The 17878-nt window shown below is 42.3% G+C and overlaps 1 protein-coding gene across 27 annotated transcripts in view; it reads right to left on the bottom strand.

Moving 5' to 3' along the window:
• The window catches only part of Klc (kinesin light chain), a 546457-nt gene that overhangs the window by 161596 nt on the left and 366983 nt on the right, over nucleotides 1–17878 (bottom strand). For 24 of the 27 annotated variants that reach the window (XR_011716955.1, XM_071695826.1, XM_071695773.1 and 21 more), the window contains one exon: nucleotides 16829–16954. The exons of the other annotated variants lie outside the window; for them this stretch is intronic. Coding sequence is in view for 23 of the 24 variants with exons in the window: in XM_071695826.1 (XP_071551927.1) it covers nucleotides 16829–16954 (126 nt within the window). In the remaining variant the exon portion in view is untranslated. The remainder of the gene's footprint in view (nucleotides 1–16828; nucleotides 16955–17878) is intronic. 27 annotated transcript variants of the gene reach the window in all.

The following is a 17878-nucleotide window of genomic DNA, read 5'->3' as shown; positions in this document are numbered from 1 at the left end:
ACGTCCACACACACAAATATACATACCTACACAGCTTTCCATGGTTTACCCCGGACGCTTCACATGCCTTGATTCAATCCACTGACAGCACGTCAACCCCTGTATACCACATCGCTCCAATTCACTCTATTCCTTGCCCTCCTTTCACCCTCCTGCATGTTCAGGCCCCGATCACACAAAATCTTTTTCACTCCATCTTTCCACCTCCAATTTGGTCTCCCTCTTCTCCTCGTTCCCTCCACCTCCGACACATATATCCTCTTGGTCAATACACATCAATCTTTAATGACCACAGAGACTATTTTTAGGAAAGTTGTGGGGCTTTCTAGGGACCCTTTCCAGGAGCTCTTGCAGCTCCAAGGTTCCTATGAGAAAGAAGTTTTTTGATAAGAATACACTGCCAGTGATACACATGCAGTGTAACCCCATATAGCAGTCATATAGTGCTGTTTTTATGTACATATCTATCGCTGAAACGGGATAGCAATGCTGTTTCCTATGGGGCGGTGTAGCGCCAGGAGTGGATGAAGGCAAGCAAATATGAACAACGGTATGTATATGTATATGTTTGTATATGTATGTAAATGTGTTTATCTTGATATGTATATTATGCAAATGTGCAGGTATGGGCATTTATGTATAAATATGTGTATATGAGTGGATGGGCTATTCATCGTTTGTTTCCTGGCGCTAACTCTCTGACGCGTGAAACAGCAATTGGGAGGTAAGTTTGAATGAAGAAAAACTGGAGGAAGTAAAGTGTTTTAGATATCTGGGAGTGGATCTGGCAGCGGATGGAACCATGGAAGCGGAAGTGGATCATAGGGTGGGGGAGGGGGTGAAAATCCTGGGAGCTTGAAGAATGTGTGGAAGTCGAGAACATTATCTTGGAAAGCAAAAATGGCTATGTTTGAAGGAATAGTGGTTCCAACAATGTTGTATGGTTGCGAGGTGTGGGCTATGGATAGAGTTGTGCGCAGGAGGGTGGATGTGCTGGAAATGAGATGTCTGAGGACAATGTGTGGTGCGAGGTGCTTTGATCAAGTAACTAACGTAAGGGTAAGAGAGATGTGTGGAAATAAAGAGAGCGTGGTTGAGAGAGCAGAAGAGGGTGTTTTGAAATGGTTTGGGCACATGGAGAGAATGAGTGAGGAAAGATTGACCAAGAGGATATATGTGTCGGAGGTGGAGGGAACGAGGAGAAGTGGGAGACCAAATTGGAGGTGGAAAGATGGAGTGAAAATGATTTTGTGTGATCGGGGCCTGAACATGCAGGAGGGTGAAAGGAGGGCAAGGAATAGAGTGAATTGGATCGATGTGGTATATCGGGGTTGACGTGCTGTCAATGGATTGAACCAGGGCATGTGAAGCGTCTGGGGTAAACCATGGAAAGTTCTGTGGGGCTTGGATGTGGAAAGGGAGCTGTGGTTTTGGTGCATTATACATGACAGCTGGAGACTGAGTGTGAACGGATGCGGCCTTTGTTGTTTTTCACAGCACGACCTTGGGGGGGGAGGGGGTTGTCATTTCATGTGTGGTGGGGTGGTGATGGGAATGAGTAAGGACAGACAGTATAAATTGTGTACATGTGTATATATGTATATATGTATGTCTGTGTGTGTATGTGTATGTGTGCGTTGAGATGTATAGGTATGTATATGTGTGTGTGTGGACGTGTATGTATATATATGTGCATGTGGGTAGGTTGGGCCATTTTTTCGTGTTTCCTTGTGCTACCTTGCTAACGCGGGAGACTGCGACAAAGTATAATAAAAAAATATATGTAGGTTTGCGGCAGGGGTGTGTGATGTCTCCATGGTTGTTTAATTTGTTTATGGATGGGGTTGTTAGGGAGGTGAATGCAAGAGTTTTGGAAAGAGGGGCAAGTATGAAGTCTGTTGGGGATGAGAGAGCTTGGGAAGTGAGTCAGTTGTTGTTCGCTGATGATACAGCGCTGGTGGCTGATTCATGTGAGAAACTGCAGAAGCTGGTGACTGAGTTTGGTAAAGTGTGTGAAAGAAGAAAGTTAAGAGTAAATGTGAATAAGAGCAAGGTAATTAGGTACAGTAGGGTTGAGGGTCAAGTCAATTGGGAGGTAAGTTTGAATGGAGAAAAACTGGAGGAAGTAAAGTGTTTTAGATATCTGGGAGTGGATCTGGCAGCAGATGGAACCATGGAAGTGGAAGTGGATCATAGGGTGGGGGAGGGGGCGAAAATCCTGGGAGCCTTGAAGAATGTGTGGAAGTCGAGAACATTATCTCGGAAAGCAAAAATGGCTATGTTTGAAAGAATAGTGGTTCCAACAATTTTGTATGGTTGCGAGGCATGGGCTATGGATAGTTGTGCACAGGAGGATGGATGTGCTGGAAATGAGATGTTTGAGGACAATGTGTGGTGCGAGGTGGTTTGATCGAGTAACTAACGTAAGGGTAAGAGAGATGTGTGGAAATAAAAAGAGCGTGGTTGAGAGAGCAGAAGAGGGTGTTTTGAAATGGTTTGGGCACATGGAGAGAATGAGTGAGGAAAGATTGACCAAGAGGATATATGTGTCGGAGGTGGAGGGAACAAGGAGAAGTGGGAGACCAAATTGGAGGTGGAAAGATGGAGTGAAAAAGATTTTGTGTGATCGAGGCCTGAACATGCAGGAGGGTGAACGGAAGGCAAGGAATAGAGTGAATTGGATCGATGTGGTATATCGGGGTTGACATGCTGTCAGTGGATTGAATCAGGGCATGTGAAGTGTCTGGGGTAAACCATGGAAAGCTGTGTAGGTATGTATATTTGCGTGTGTGGACGTATGTATATACATGTGTATGGGGTGGGTTGGGCCATTTCTTTCGTCTGTTTCCTTGCGCTACCTCGCAAACGTGGGAGACAGCGACAAAGTATGAAAAAAAAAAAAAAAAAAAATATATATATATATTTAGAGAAGCTTTGCGGAAGATGAAAGCCGGCAAGGCAGCAGGTTTGGATGGTATTGCAGTGGAATTTATTAAGAAAGGGGGTGACTGTATTGTTGACTGGTTGGTAAGGTTATTTAATGTATGTATGACTCATGGTGAGGTGCCTGAGGATTGGCGGAATGCGTGCGTAGTGCCATTGTACAAAGGCAAAGGGGATAAGAGTGAGTGCTCAAATTACAGAGGTATAAGTTTGTTGAGTATTCCTGGTAAATTATATGGGAGGGTATTGATTGAGAGGGTGAAGGCATGTACAGAGCATCAGATTGGGGAAGAGCAGTGCGGTTTCAGAAGTGGTAGAGGATGTGTGGACCAGGTGTTTGCTTTGAAGAATGTATGTGAGAAATACTTAGAAAAGCAAATGGATTTGTATGTAGCATTTATGGATCTGGAGAAGGCATATGATAGAGTTGATAGAGATGCTCTGTGGAAGGTATTAAGAATATATGGTGTGGGAGGCAAGTTGTTAGAAGCAGTGAAAAGTTTTTATCGAGGATGTAAGGCATGTGTACGTGTAGGAAGAGAGGAAAGTGATTGGTTCTCAGTGAATGTAGGTTTGCGGCAGGGGTGTGTGATGTCTCCATGGTTGTTTAATTTGTTTATGGATGGGGTTGTAAGGGAGGTAAATGCAAGAGTCCTGGAAAGAGGGGCAAGTATGAAGTCTGTTGGGGATGAGAGAGCTTGGGAAGTGAGTCAGTTGTTGTTCGCTGATGATACAGCGCTGGTGGCTGATTCATGTGAGAAACTGCAGAAGCTGGTGACTGAGTTTGGTAAAGTGTGTGGAAGAAGAAAGTTGAGAGTAAATGTGAATAAGAGCAAGGTTATTAGGTACAGTAGGGGTGAGGGTCAAGTCAATTGGGAGGTGAGTTTGAATGGAGAAAAACTGGAGGAAGTGAAGTGTTTTAGATATCTGGGAGTGGATCTGTCAGCGGATGGAACCATGGAAGCGGAAGTGGATCATAGGGTGGGGGAGGGGGCGAAAATTTTGGGAGCCTTGAAAAATGTGTGGAAGTCGAGAACATTATCTCGGAAAGCAAAAATGGGTATGTTTGAGGGAATAGTGGTTCCAACAATGTTGTATGGTTGCGAGGCGTGGGCTATGGATAGAGATGTGCGCAGGAGGATGGATGTGCTGGAAATGAGATGTTTGAGGACAATGTGTGGTGTGAGGTGGTTTGATCGAGTAAGTAACGTAAGGGTAAGAGAGATGTGTGGAAATAAAAAGAGCGTGGTTGAGAGAGCAGAAGAGGGTGTTTTGAAATGGTTTGGGCACATGGAGAGAATGAGTGAGGAGAGATTGACCAAGAGGATATATGTGTCGGAGGTGGAGGGAACGAGGAGAAGAGGGAGACCAAATTGGAGGTGGAAAGATGGAGTGAAAAGGATTTTGTGTGATCGGGGCCTGAACATGCAGGAGGGTGAAAGGAGGGCAAGAAATAGAGTGAATTGGAGTCATGTGGTATACAGGGGTTGACGTGCTGTCAGTGGATTGAAGCAAGGCATGTGAAGCGTCTGGGGTAAACCATGGAAGGCTGTGTAGGTATGTATATTTGCGTGTGTGGACGTGTGTATGTACATGTGTATGGGGGGGGGGGGTTGGGCCATTTCTTTCGTCTGTTTCCTTGCGCTACCTCGCAAACGCGGGAGACAGCGACAAAGTATAAAAAAAAAAAAAAAAAAAAAAAAAAAAAAATATTTAGAGAAGCAGTGATGGCATGTGAATGGTGGGAGGTGGGCAGATTAGAAAAGATGGTGGTGGGATAAAGTAAAGTTCTAAGTGAAAGAGAATAGAGAGGCATTTTTATGATACTTACAAGGAAGGTGCTTGGGTTGAAAAAGAAAGCAAATGAGAGTCAATGTAAGAGGGTATCATTAACCTTTAAGAAGAATAAAAAGACATTTTGGAAGGAAGTAAATAATGTGCAAAAGACGAGAGACCAAATAGGGACATTGGTGAAGGGGACAAGTGGGTAAGTGATAACAGGTAGTGATGGACTGAGTATTTTGAAGGATTGTTGAATGTGTTTGATGATAAAGTGGCAGATGTAGGGTGTCTTGGTAAGGGTGGTGTGTGAAGTGAGAGATTCAGGGAGAGTGGTTGGGTGAAGAGAGAGGAGGTGGTGAAAGCCTTGTGGTATATAAAATACAGCAAGGTGGCAGGCTTGGATGGTACTGTAGTTGAATTTATTAAGAAAGGGAGTGAATGTGTTGTTGACTGGATGGTAATGGTATTCAATGTATGTATGGATCATGAATAAGTGGCTGACAAATGGGAGAATGCATGTATAATGCCACAGTACAAAGGCAATGTGGATAAAGGTGAGTGTTCAAACTATACATGCATAAGTTTGTTGAGTGCACCTGGAAATTTGTATGGGAGGATATTGACTGAGATGGTGAAGGCATGTACAGTGCATCAGATTGGGGAGAAGTATGGTTTTAGATATGGTAGAGGATAAGTGGATCAGGAGTTTACTTTGATGAATATATGTGAGAAACACTTAGACAATCGGATGGATTTGTATGGAGCATTTATGGATCTGGAGAAGGAATATGATAGGGTTGATAGAGATGCTCTATGGAAGGTCTTAAGAATATATGGTGTGTGAGGTAAGCTGCTAGAAGCAGAGAAGAGTTCATCAAGGGTGTATGGCATGTGTATGAATAGGACAACAGGAGAGTGACTGATTCTAAGTGAAGGCCGGTCTGTGGCAGGGGTGCGTGCTGTCAAATTGGCTGTCTAATTTGTTTATGGATGGGGTGGTTAGTGAGGTAAATGCAAGATTTTGGAGAGAGGGGCAGTCTGTTTGGGATGAGAGCATGGGAAGAGAGTCAATTGTTGTCTGCCAATGATACAGCACTGGCGGCTGATTCAAATGAGAAACTGCAGAAGTTGGTGACTGAGTTTGGAATGGAAAAGTGTATGAAAGGAGAAAATTGAGAGTAAATGTAAGTGCAAGGTTATTGGTTCAGCAGGGTTGAGGGACAAGTTAGTTAGGATGGAGGTTTGAATGGAGAAAAATTGGAAGAAGTGAAGTGTTTTAGATATCTGGGAGTGGAATTGGCAGCGAATAGAACGGTGGGGGACGGGGTGAAGGTTCTAGGAGCGACGAAGAATGTGAGGAAAGAGGGGTCGTTATCTCGTAGCAAAAAATGGGAATGCTCGAAGGAATAGTAGTTTCATCAATAATGTATGAGTGCAAGGCATGGGCTATAGATAGGGTTGTATAGTGGAGGGTGGATGTGTTGGAAATGTTTGTAGACAATATGTGGTGTGATGTGATTTAACCGAGTAAGTAATGGAAGGGTAAGAGAGATGTATGGAAATAAGTGTGTGTAGTTGAGGGAGCAGAAAATGGTATCTTGAAATGGTTAGAACATGTGGAGAGAATGAGTGAGGAAAGGTTGACAAAGAGGATATGTGTGTCAAAGGTGGAGAGAACAAGAAGCAGGAGACCAAACTGGAGATGGAAGGATGGAGTGAAAATTGATTTTGGGCGATCAGGCCTGAAAACATAGGAGGGTGAGAGGCATGCAAGGGAAGATGAATTGGAAAGATGTGGTATACTGGGGATGAAGTGCTGTTAATGGACTGAACCAGGGTATATGAAACATCTGGGGTAAACCAAGGATAGGGAGCTGTGGTTTCAGTCCATTACACATGACAGCTAGAGACGTGACATTAACAAACATGGCCTTTTTTGTCTGTTTTCCTGGCACTACCTTGCTGAAGCAGGGGGTAGAGATACTGTTTCCTGTGGAGCAGAGTGGTGAAAGGAATGGATGAAGTCAAGCAAGTATAAATATGTACATGTGTATATTTGTATGTATGTGCATATGTTGATATGTACATGTATGCATACGCGCGTGTACGGGTGTTTATATACATACAAAGGCAAAGGGGATAAGAGCAAGTGCTCAAATTACAGAGGTATAAGTTTGTTGAGTATTCCTGGTAAATTATATGGGAGGGTATTGATTGAGAGAGTGAAGGCATGTACAGAGCATCAGATTGGGGAAGAGCAGTATGGTTTCAGAAGTGGTAGAGGATGTGTGGATCAGGTGTTTGCTTTGAAGAATGTATGTCAGAAATACTTAGAAAAACAAATGGATTTGTATGTAGCATTTATGGATCTGGAGAAGGCATATGATAGAGTTGATAGAGATGCTCTGTGGAAGGTACTAAGAATATATGGTGTGGGAGGCAAGTTGTTAGAAGCAGTGAAAAGTTTTTATCGAGGATGTAAGGCATGTGTACGTGTAGGAAGAGAGGAAAGTGATTGGTTCTCAGTTAATGTAGGTTTGCAGCACGGTGTGTGATATCTCCATGGTTGTTTAATTTGTCTATGGATGGGGTTGTTAGGGAGGTGAATGCAAGAGTTTTGGAAAGTGGGGCAAGTATGAAGTCTGTAGGGGATGAGAGAGCTTGGGAAGTGAGTCAGTTGTTGTTCGCTGATGATACAGCACTGGTGGCTGATTCATGTAAGAAACTGCAAAAGCTGGTGACTGAGTTTGGTAAAGTGTGTGAAAGAAGAAAGTTAAGAGTAAATGTGAATAAGAGCAAGGTTATCAGGTACAGTAGGGTTGAGGGTCAAGTCAACTGGGAGGTAAGTTTGAATGGAGAAAAACTGGAGGAAGTAAAGTGTTTTAGATATCTGGGAGTGGAGCTGGCAGCGGATGGAACCATGGAAGCGGAAGTGAATCATAGGATGGGGGAGGGGGCGAAAATCCTGGGAGCCTTGAAGAATGTGTGGAAGTCGAGACCATTATCTCGGAAAGCAAAAATGGCTATGTTTGAAGGAATAGTGGTTCCAACAATGTTGTATGGTTGTGAGGCGTGAGCTATGGATAGAGTTGTGCGCAGGAGGGTGGATGTGCGGGAAATGAGATGTATGAGGACAATGTGTGGTGTGAGGTGGTTTGATCAAGTAAGTAATGTAAGGGTAAGAGAGATGTGTGGAAATAAAAAGAGCGTGGTTGAGACAGCAGAAGAGGGTGTTTTGAAATGGTTTGGGCACATGGAGAGAATGAGTGAGGAAAGATTGACCAAGAGGATATATGTGTCGGAGGTGGAAGGAATGAGGAGAAGTGGGAGGCCAAATTGGAGGTGGAAAGATGGAGTGAAAAAGATTTTGAGTGATCGGGGCCTGAACATGCAGGAGGGTGAAAGGCGGGCAAGGAATAGAGTGAATTGGATCGATGTGGTATACCGGGGTTGACGTGCTGTCAGTGGATTGAATCAGGGCACGTGAAGCGTCTGGGGTAAACCATGGAAAGTTGTGTGGGGCCTGGATGTGGAAAGGGAGCTGCGGTTTCGGGCATTATTGCATGACAGCTAGAGACTGAGTGTCTTTTCCTAGCGCTACCTCGCACACATGAGGGGGGAGGGGGATGGTATTCCATGTGTGGCGAGGGGAATGAATAAAGGCAGACAATGTGAATTGTGTGCATGGGTATATATGTATGTGTCTGTGTGTGTATATATATGTGTACATTGAGATGTATAGGTATGTATATTTGCGTGTGTGGACGTGTATGTATATACATGTGTATGGGGGTGGGTTGGGCCATTTCTTTCGTCTGTTTCCTTGTGCTACCTCGCAAACGCGGGAGAAAAAAAAAATATATATATATATATATATATATATATATATATATATATATATATATATCTGGCAGCGGATGGAACCATGGAAGCGGAAGTGGATCATAGGGTGGGGGAGGGGGCGAAAATCCTGGGGGCCTTGAAGAATGTGTGGAAGTCGAGAACATTATCTCGGAAAGCAAAAATGGCTATGTTTGAAGGAATAGTGGTTCCAACAATGTTGTATGGTTGCGAGGCGTGGGCTATGGATAGAGTTCTGCGCAGGAGGATGGATGTGCTGGAAATGAGATGTTTGAGGACAATGTGTGGTGTGAGGTGGTTTGATCGAGTGAGTAACGTAAGGGTAAGAGAGATGTGTGGAAATAAAAGAGCGTGGTTGAGAGAGCAGAAGAGGGTGTTTTGAAGTGGTTTGGGCACATGGAGAGAATGAGTGAGGAAAGATTGACCAAGAGGATATATGTGTCGGAGGTGGAGGGAACAAGGAGAAGAGGGAGACCAAATTGGAGGTGGAAAGATGGAGTGAAAAAGATTTTGTGTGATGGGGGCCTGAACATGCAGGAGGGTGAAAGGAGGGCAAGGAATAGAGTGAATTGGAGCGATGTGGTATACCGGGGTTGACGTGCTGTCAGTGGATTGAAGCAAGGCATGTGAAGCGTCTGGGGTAAACCATGGAAAGCTGTGTAGGTATGTATATTTGCGTGTGTGGACGTATGTATATACATGTGTATGGGAGGGGGGTTGGGCCATTTCTTTCGTCTGTTTCCTTGCGCTACCTCGCAAACGCGGGAGACAGCGACAAAGTATAATAAAAAATATATATATATATATATATATATATATATATATATATATAATTTTTTTTTTTTTTTGGTGCTTTGTCGCTGTCTCCCGCGTTTGCGAGGTAGCGCAAGGAAAACAGACGAAAGAAATGGCCCAACCCACCCCCATACACGTATATACATACACGTCCACACACGCAAATATACATACCTACACAGCTTTCCGTGGTTTACCCCAGACGCTTCACATGCCCTGATTCAATCCACTGACAGCACGTCAACCCTGGTATACCACATCGATCCAATTCACTCTATTCCTTGCCCTCCTTTCACCCTCCTGCATATATATATATATATATATATATATATATATATATATATATATATATATATATATATATATATATATTTTTTTTTTTTCATTTTTTTTCATACTATTCGCCATTTCCCGCATTAGCAAGGTAGCGTTAAGAACAGAGGACTGGGCCTTTGAGGGAATATCCTCATATGGCCCCCTTCTCTGTTCCTTCTTTTGGAAAATTTAAAAAAAAAATGAGAGGGGAGGATTTCCAGCCCCCCGCTCCCTTCCCTTTTAGTCGCCTTCTACGACATATATATATATATATATATATATATATATATATATATATATATATATATATATATATATATATATATATATATTATTATTATTTTATTATTATACTTTGTCGCTGTCTCCCGCGTTTGCGAGGTAGCGCAAGGAAACAGACGAAAGAAATGGCCCAACCCCCTCTCCATACACATGTATATACATACGTCCACACACGCAAATATACATACCTACACAGCTTTCCATGGTTTACCCCAGACGCTTCACATGCCTTGATTCAATCCACTGACAGCACGTCAACCCCGGTATACCACATCGCTCCAATTCACTCTATTCCTTGCCCTCCTTTCACCCTCCTGCATGTTCAGGCCCCGATCACACAAAATCTTTTTCACTCCATCTTTCCACCTCCAATTTGGTCTCCCTCTTCTCCTCGTTCCCTCCACCTCCGACACATATATATCCTCTTGGTCAATCTTTCCTCACTCATTCTCTCCATGTGCCCAAACCACTTCTAAACACCCTCTTCTGCTCTCTCAACCACGCTTTTTTTATTTCCACACATCTCTCTTACCCTTACGTTACTCACTTGATCAAACCACCTCACACCACACATTGTCCTCAAACATCTCATTTCCAGCACATCCATCCTCCTGCGCACAACTCTATCCATAGCCCATGCCTCGCAACCATACAACATTGTTGGAACCACTATTCCTTCAAACATACCCATTTTTGCTTTCCGAGATAATGTTCTCGACTTCCACACATTCTTCAAGGCCCCCAGAATTTTCGCCCCCTCCCCCACCCTATGATCCACTTCCGCTTCCATGGTTCCATCCACTGCCAGATCCACTCCCAGATATCTAAAACACTTCACTTCCTCCAGTTTTTCTCCATTCAAACTCACCTCCCAATTGACTTGACCCTCAACCCTACTGTACCTAATAACCTTGCTCTTATTCACATTTACTCTTAACTTTCTTCTTTCACACACTTTACCAAACTCAGTCACCAGCTTCTGCAGTTTCTCACATGAATCAGCCACCAGTGCTGTATCATCAGCGAACAACAACTGACTCACTTCCCAAGCTCTCTCATCCCCAACAGACTTCATACTTGCCCCTCTTTCCAAAACTCTTGCATTTACCTCCCTAACAACCCCATCCATAAACAAATTAAACAATCATGGAGACATCACACACCCTTGCCGCAAACCTACATTCACTGAGAACCAATCACTTTCCTCTCTTCCTACACGTACACATGCCTTACATCCTTACATATATATATATATATGGGGATAGGGGAGAAAGAATACTTCCCACGTATTCCCTGCGTGTCGTAGAAGGCGACTAAAAGGGGAGGGAGCGGGTGGCTGGAAATCCTCCCCTCTCATTTTTTTTTAATTTTCCAAAAGAAGGAACAGAGAAGGGGGCCAGGTGAGGATTTTCCCTCTAAGGCCCAGTCCTCTGTTCTTAACGCTACCTCGCAAACGCGGGAAATGGCGAATAGTATGAAAAAAAAATATATATATATATATATATATATATATATATATATATATATATATATATATATATATATATATATATATCATACATATATTCCTATGAGTCCACAGGGAAAATGAAATACGATAAGTTTCCAAGTGCACTTTCATGTAATAATCACATCATCAGGGGAGATGCAAGAAAGAAATATAAGTCAGCTGATATACAATGAAGAAACATAGTCAGGACCCCATTTGGTAAACACGTGATTGTCCAAGACAGACAACAAGCATATCATAAACTTATTATTTGAACAAGAAGGGGAATTGTTTACAAATTTTATCAACAATAAAGCTATTCAATTTGTATAAACCTTCACAAATTGTCCTCAAACATTTCATTTCCAAACATTCACCCTCCTCTGCACAACCCTATCTATAGCCCACGATTCACAACCGTATAACATTGTTGGAAACACTATTCCTTCAAACATACCCATTTTTGCTCTCCGAGATAACGTTCTTGCCTTTCACACATTCTTCAACGCTCCCAGAACCTTCTCCCCCTCCCCAACCAGTGACTCACTTCTGCTTCCATGGTTCCATATTCTACCAAATCCACTCCCAGATATCTAAAACACTTCACTTCCTCCAGTTTTTCTCAATTCAAACTTACTTGCCAATTAACTTGTCCCTCAACCTTACTGAACCTAACAACCTTGCTCTTATTTACATTTACTCACAACTCTCTTCTTTCACACAATCTACCAAACTCAGTCACCAACTTCTGAAGTTTCTCACCAGACTCAGCCACCAATGCTGTATCATCGGCGAACAACAACTGACACTTCCTAAGCCCTCTCATTAACAAGAGACTGCATACTTGCCCCTCTCTCCAAAACTCTTGCATTCACCTCCCTAACAACTGCATTCATAAACACATTAAACAGCCACGGAGACGTCACACACCCCTACCGCAAACCGACATTCACTGAGAACTAATCACTTTCCTCTCTTCCTACTTGTACACATGCCTTACATCCTTGACAAAAACCTTTCACTGCTTTTAGCAACTTACCTTCCACACCATATACTCTTAACACCTTCCATGAAGCATCTCTATCAACTCTATCATATGCTTTCTCCAGATCCATAAATGCTATATACAAATCCATCTGCTTTTCTAAGTATTTCTCACATACATTCTTCAAAGCAAACACCTGATCCACACACCCTCTACCACTTCTGAAATCACACTGCTCTTCCCCAATCTGATGCTCTGTACATGACTTTACCCTCTCAATCAATAGCCTCCCATATAATTTCCCAGGAATACTCAACAAACTTATACCTCTGTAATTTGAACACTCACCCTTATCCCCTTTGCCTTTATACAATGGTGCTATGCATGCATTCCGCTAATCCTCAGGCACCTCAACATGAACCATACATATATTAAACATCCTTACCAACCAGTCAACAACACAGTTACCCCCTCTTTATAATAAATTCCACAGCAATACCATCCAAACCTGCCGCCTTGACGGCTTTCATCTTCCGCAAAGCTTTCACTACCTCTTCTCTCTCTCTCTCTCCCCTCTCTATATATATATATATATGTGTGTGTGTGTGTGTGTGTGTGTGTGTGTGTGTGTGTGTGTGTGTGTGTGTGTGTATATATATGTTTCCTGATGCTACCTTGCTGATGTAAGAAACGGCGATAAAGTACAATAAATAATAGATAAAATAATACATATTGCAATACAGATGGCTGGGATAGCTGGGGTGAATCTGAAGAAAATTAGGAGGAAGTGATGTGTTTTAGATACCTGGGAGTGGACATGGCAGGGAAAGGAACTATAAAAGTGAAAGCGAGTCGAAGGGTGAGTGAGGGGGCGATGGTTCTGAGAGCACCCTCTCTCCAAGACCCTCACATTCACCTCCCTCTCCACCTAATCCACAAACAGATCACAACACCCATGGTAATACCACACCCCCTGCCAAAGACCAACCTTCACCTTAAATCACTCATTTACTAGATACACTCAATAAATTTGTATCTCTGTAATTTGAACACTCACCTTTGTCCCTTTACTTTTACAAAGTGGCACTATACAGGCATTCCACCAATCCTAAAGCATATAACCACACTGAAAGCATATACACACACTGAAAATCCTAACTAACCTATCAATGTCACCTCTTTTCTAAAGAAATTCAAATACAGTACTATACAATCTAACCACCATGCCACATTTCATCCTATGCAAAGCTTTAACCACCTTTTCTCTTTTCACCAAAACACTTCCCATGACTTTCTCTCTTTGTGTACCTCCCCTACCTAAAACACGTTACATCTGCCACCCTACATCAAACACATTTCATAATCATTCAAAATACTCACTCGATCTCCTCTTCACCTTATCTCTGATAGTTACTACTTACCCATTCACACCCTTCACTGATGTTCCAATATGTTCTCGTCTTTTTTTCATGCAATTAGCCTCCTTCCAAAACACTTTCTTATTCTCCCTGAAGTTTGTTCACACTCACTCAATCTAACTCTCATTTGACCTCTTTTTCAGCTCCTGTACCTTCCTCTTGACCTTCTGACACTTCTTTTTTAACATCTCCCACTCATCTGCACTCCTTCAATGTACTTCCCATACACCTCTCTCCTCTCTTTCAGTAGCAACTTAACTTCATCATCCCAACACTCACTACCCTTTCTCACCAATCCATCTCCAACCTTATGCATACCCCACAAATCACTTACATATGCCAGCACTGCTTCCCTATGCACTTTCTATTCCTACCAGCTCTCCTAACTTCATTTACTCTCACCTTATGCTGCTTTACACTCAAAATCTCTCTCTACCTCTTCACACAAGTTTCTTTTCCAAGGTCATTTACTTTCACCACTCTCTTCTCACCTGCATCATTTCCACTATTCTAAAAGCCTCTGCACATCCTCACCCTTTTCTCCACCAAGTAATGATCAGACATCTCACCAGTTGCCCCTCTCATCACACTCACATCAGAGTCTCTTTGAACACCTATCAATTAAGGATGTAATCCAGTACAGTCTGTTTACCATCTTTTTACTCCATGTATACTTATGTATGTCCCTCTTTTCAAACCAAGCATTCCCATTTCCATTCTCATCACTGAATACCTCATGCCCCCCCAATTATACCCTCAACTGCTAGATTACTAACCTTTGCATTCAAATCAACCATCACTAATACTCAACTTCTTGCATCAAAACTGCTTACACACTGCCTCAGATGCTAGCAAAACATTCCCCTCTCTTTTTCAACCTTCTTGGAGCCAAGTGCATATGTACTAATCATCATCCAACTCTTGTAATCCATTTTCATATTTACCCAAATCACTTCTTTACACTCCCATGAGTCTTCCTACAGCAGAAATGCTACCCTAACCATTTTTCCCCCAGTACTCTTGTGCTTGTTTCACAGAGAGATAAAACATTTAGGTTCTTTTCCTCAAACATGCTACCTATCTTTCATATCTTCTTATCTTGGTTATATCCAAACACATCTAGGTACCCTAGCCTGAGCTGTAAGCTGTATGGAAGACCAGTGATTGACAGGGTGGTGGCATACACATAACATCAAACTAGAGAAGAAGAATGTGGTTTCACGAGTGGAAGAGGATGTGTGGAATAGGTGTGTGCTCTGAAGAATGTGTGAAAATACTTCATAGAAACAGAGGGACTTATAAGTAGTGTTTAGGGTTTTGGAGAAGGCATATGATAGGGATGATAGAGATGCTCTGTGGAAAGTGCTATGAATATGATGTGTAGGAGGAAAGCTATTACAAGTAATGAAGTATTTTTAAGAAGCGAGAAAGGCATGTGTCCATGTAGGTAGATGGGAGTGCGAGTGGTTCCAGGTGAAGGCAAGGCTGCAACAGGGGTGTGTGATGTCACAACTGGCTGTTTAATCTGTTTATGGATGGGGTGGTGAGACAGATGAATGTAAGGGTCTTAGAGAAAGGAGAAAGTATGCAGTCTGTGAGGGGTGGGAGGGCTGGTAGGTGAGTCAGCTGTTGTTTGCTGATAATACAGTGCTGGTAGTAGATTCAAGTGAGAAGCTGTAGAACCTGGTGACTGAGTTTGATAGTGTGTGTGCATGGAAAAAGTTGAGGGTCAATGTGAATATTAGCAATATTACTAGAATTAGCAGTGACAAGAAACAGGTTATTGGGAGTGTGAGTATGAATTGAGAGAACTTCAGGATATGGTGTTTAAGGTGCCTAGGTGTGTATAAGGCAACACATGGAACCACAAGGGTTGAAGTGGGCCATGGGGTGAATGATGGTGCAAAGGTCTTGGGCACACTGATGAATGCATGGAAAGAGAAGTCACTCTCCTTAAGGGTGAAGATGGTTAAGTTCAATGGTACAGCAGTCCTGTATGTATGTTAGATGAGGGCCTTTGACAATAATATAAAGGATAGGGTGAAGGGGTTCAAAATGGAATGTTTAAGAACAATATCTTATGTTAGGAGGGTGTGCTGAAGTGGTCTGAACACATGGAGGGGTTGACTGTGGAGAGGATGACTAAGAGGGTATATATGTCTGAAGTAGAGGGAACAAAGAAAAAGGGAAAACCAAGGAGGAGGTGGAATGATGGAATGAAAGATGTCTTGAAGGCTTGGGTTTGAATATGTAGGAAGATGAGAGGTGTGAAAGGGCTACAGCAAATTGGAACGATATGGTTTACATGGGCCAACATGCTGTCAATGGGACAAACCAAGGTATATGAAGCAATTACGAGAAATAATGGAAATAATGAGGGGCCTGACTGTGAATAGGGGACTTTGGTTTCAGTGCATCACAAATGACAGCTTGAGTTGATCTGACCAAATGAGGACATTTCTTCTGTTCCAGGCATTATTCCACTAACGGTGAGAAATGGAGGATATGTATAAAGGTTAAAGATATATAAACTACTGTTACCAGACTCTGTTTGGGTGAGGTTACACCACAAGTGAAAAGTAACTGTTGGTGAGGTTGTATCATCATCAACCGATAAAATCAGAGTAAAGTCTCGTCAAAGATCTTGCTTCAAAGGAATCCATCCTGTCCCTGCTACTGAGTGTTGTACAGCCTTAGAGCTGCTAGAGCCCCTGGAATTGGGTCATGGGTAACACTAGGACCCTTTCAGAAAGTGGTCCTAAGGTGATTATATATCAAATAAATAATTATATACCTATGTCTACAGTGTTTATAATACCTTTTTATGGACAGTACTGTGGGGCAACATTCCAGTGTATTACGAAAACTTGCAAACAAAAATAACTGGATGACTGCTTACACTTACGTGCGTGTGAGTGTGCGCTTATGATAAGTATGGGAGTGTGGTGATCTACTTACATCATCGTTGGCATCAAAATCAGCGGAGTTAAGGGATTCTCGTGACCCTCTACGGAGTCTGTCCCTCGAAGATGAAAGCCGCCGGCTGCTCTCTGGTGTCATCCCATCCTTGACGAGATTGACGGCCTGAAGGACCATTGGCGCGCACATAGCCACATGCGCGCACGCACACACATTAGACCAATGGTGCACATACAGCAACATGCTTGTACACCCACACACATGAACATACTATAAAGTCATTAAGAATAAATATTGTTTCACAGTAGTCTGAACAATCTCATAAACAGAAAAAAAATACCAATCATCAATTTCTTTATGTTGTTTTTAATGTAAACAGTGATCTTTACATGAGCACCTGAACAATATTTACCCTCATCAAGAAGCAACATACAAAAAACACACACAAAGGCAGTGTCATGTGATACTATCACAACACAATAAGCCGGGTTCTTTCCTTTATACCATAATAGGTTGCCTGACCTTTGGATAATGAATCTCAAAGAATGAAATACCAAAATCATGATAAAAAGGGAAAGCTTTTACTGTTGTGTTTCAGCATACTTTACCATAGGTAAGTAGAATATATAATTTAATATAAGCATTACCATTTTAGTAAACGACATTACACGAGCCATTTCCAGTAAGCTTTCAACAGCTTTATAAAGAAAAACGTGAGTCAGATCATCTTATTTCATGAAACAATGGTCAGACTACTTTAATGGAATCTCTTACTTGAAGTGCAACACTTAAAACTGTATATCATACAAATATACTACTAAAATGACACACAATACTTCTTTGGGAAGGTAAGTAACCCATGGTTACTGTCATCAGCATTAAATTATATTAACATCTATGAAAAAGGCAAATTCAGTTTGGGGAGAGAAAAAAAGGGGAGCTAATCACATATCAGTCTATATCATCAGAGACTGTTCAACACAAAAAAGCACAGGCAAAAAGAAAGACACTGATAACCAACCACGTCATCAAAGTTGCATCAGGTCATCACTGTGCTATTTCAACATGCATACTCAAAGACTCTCAAAG

Source organism: Panulirus ornatus, chromosome 4, assembly GCF_036320965.1.
Source record: "Panulirus ornatus isolate Po-2019 chromosome 4, ASM3632096v1, whole genome shotgun sequence".
NCBI lineage: Eukaryota > Metazoa > Arthropoda > Malacostraca > Decapoda > Palinuridae > Panulirus > Panulirus ornatus.
Note: the sequence above shows the minus strand (reverse complement) of the source record. Positions and strands in the feature narration are given on the sequence as shown.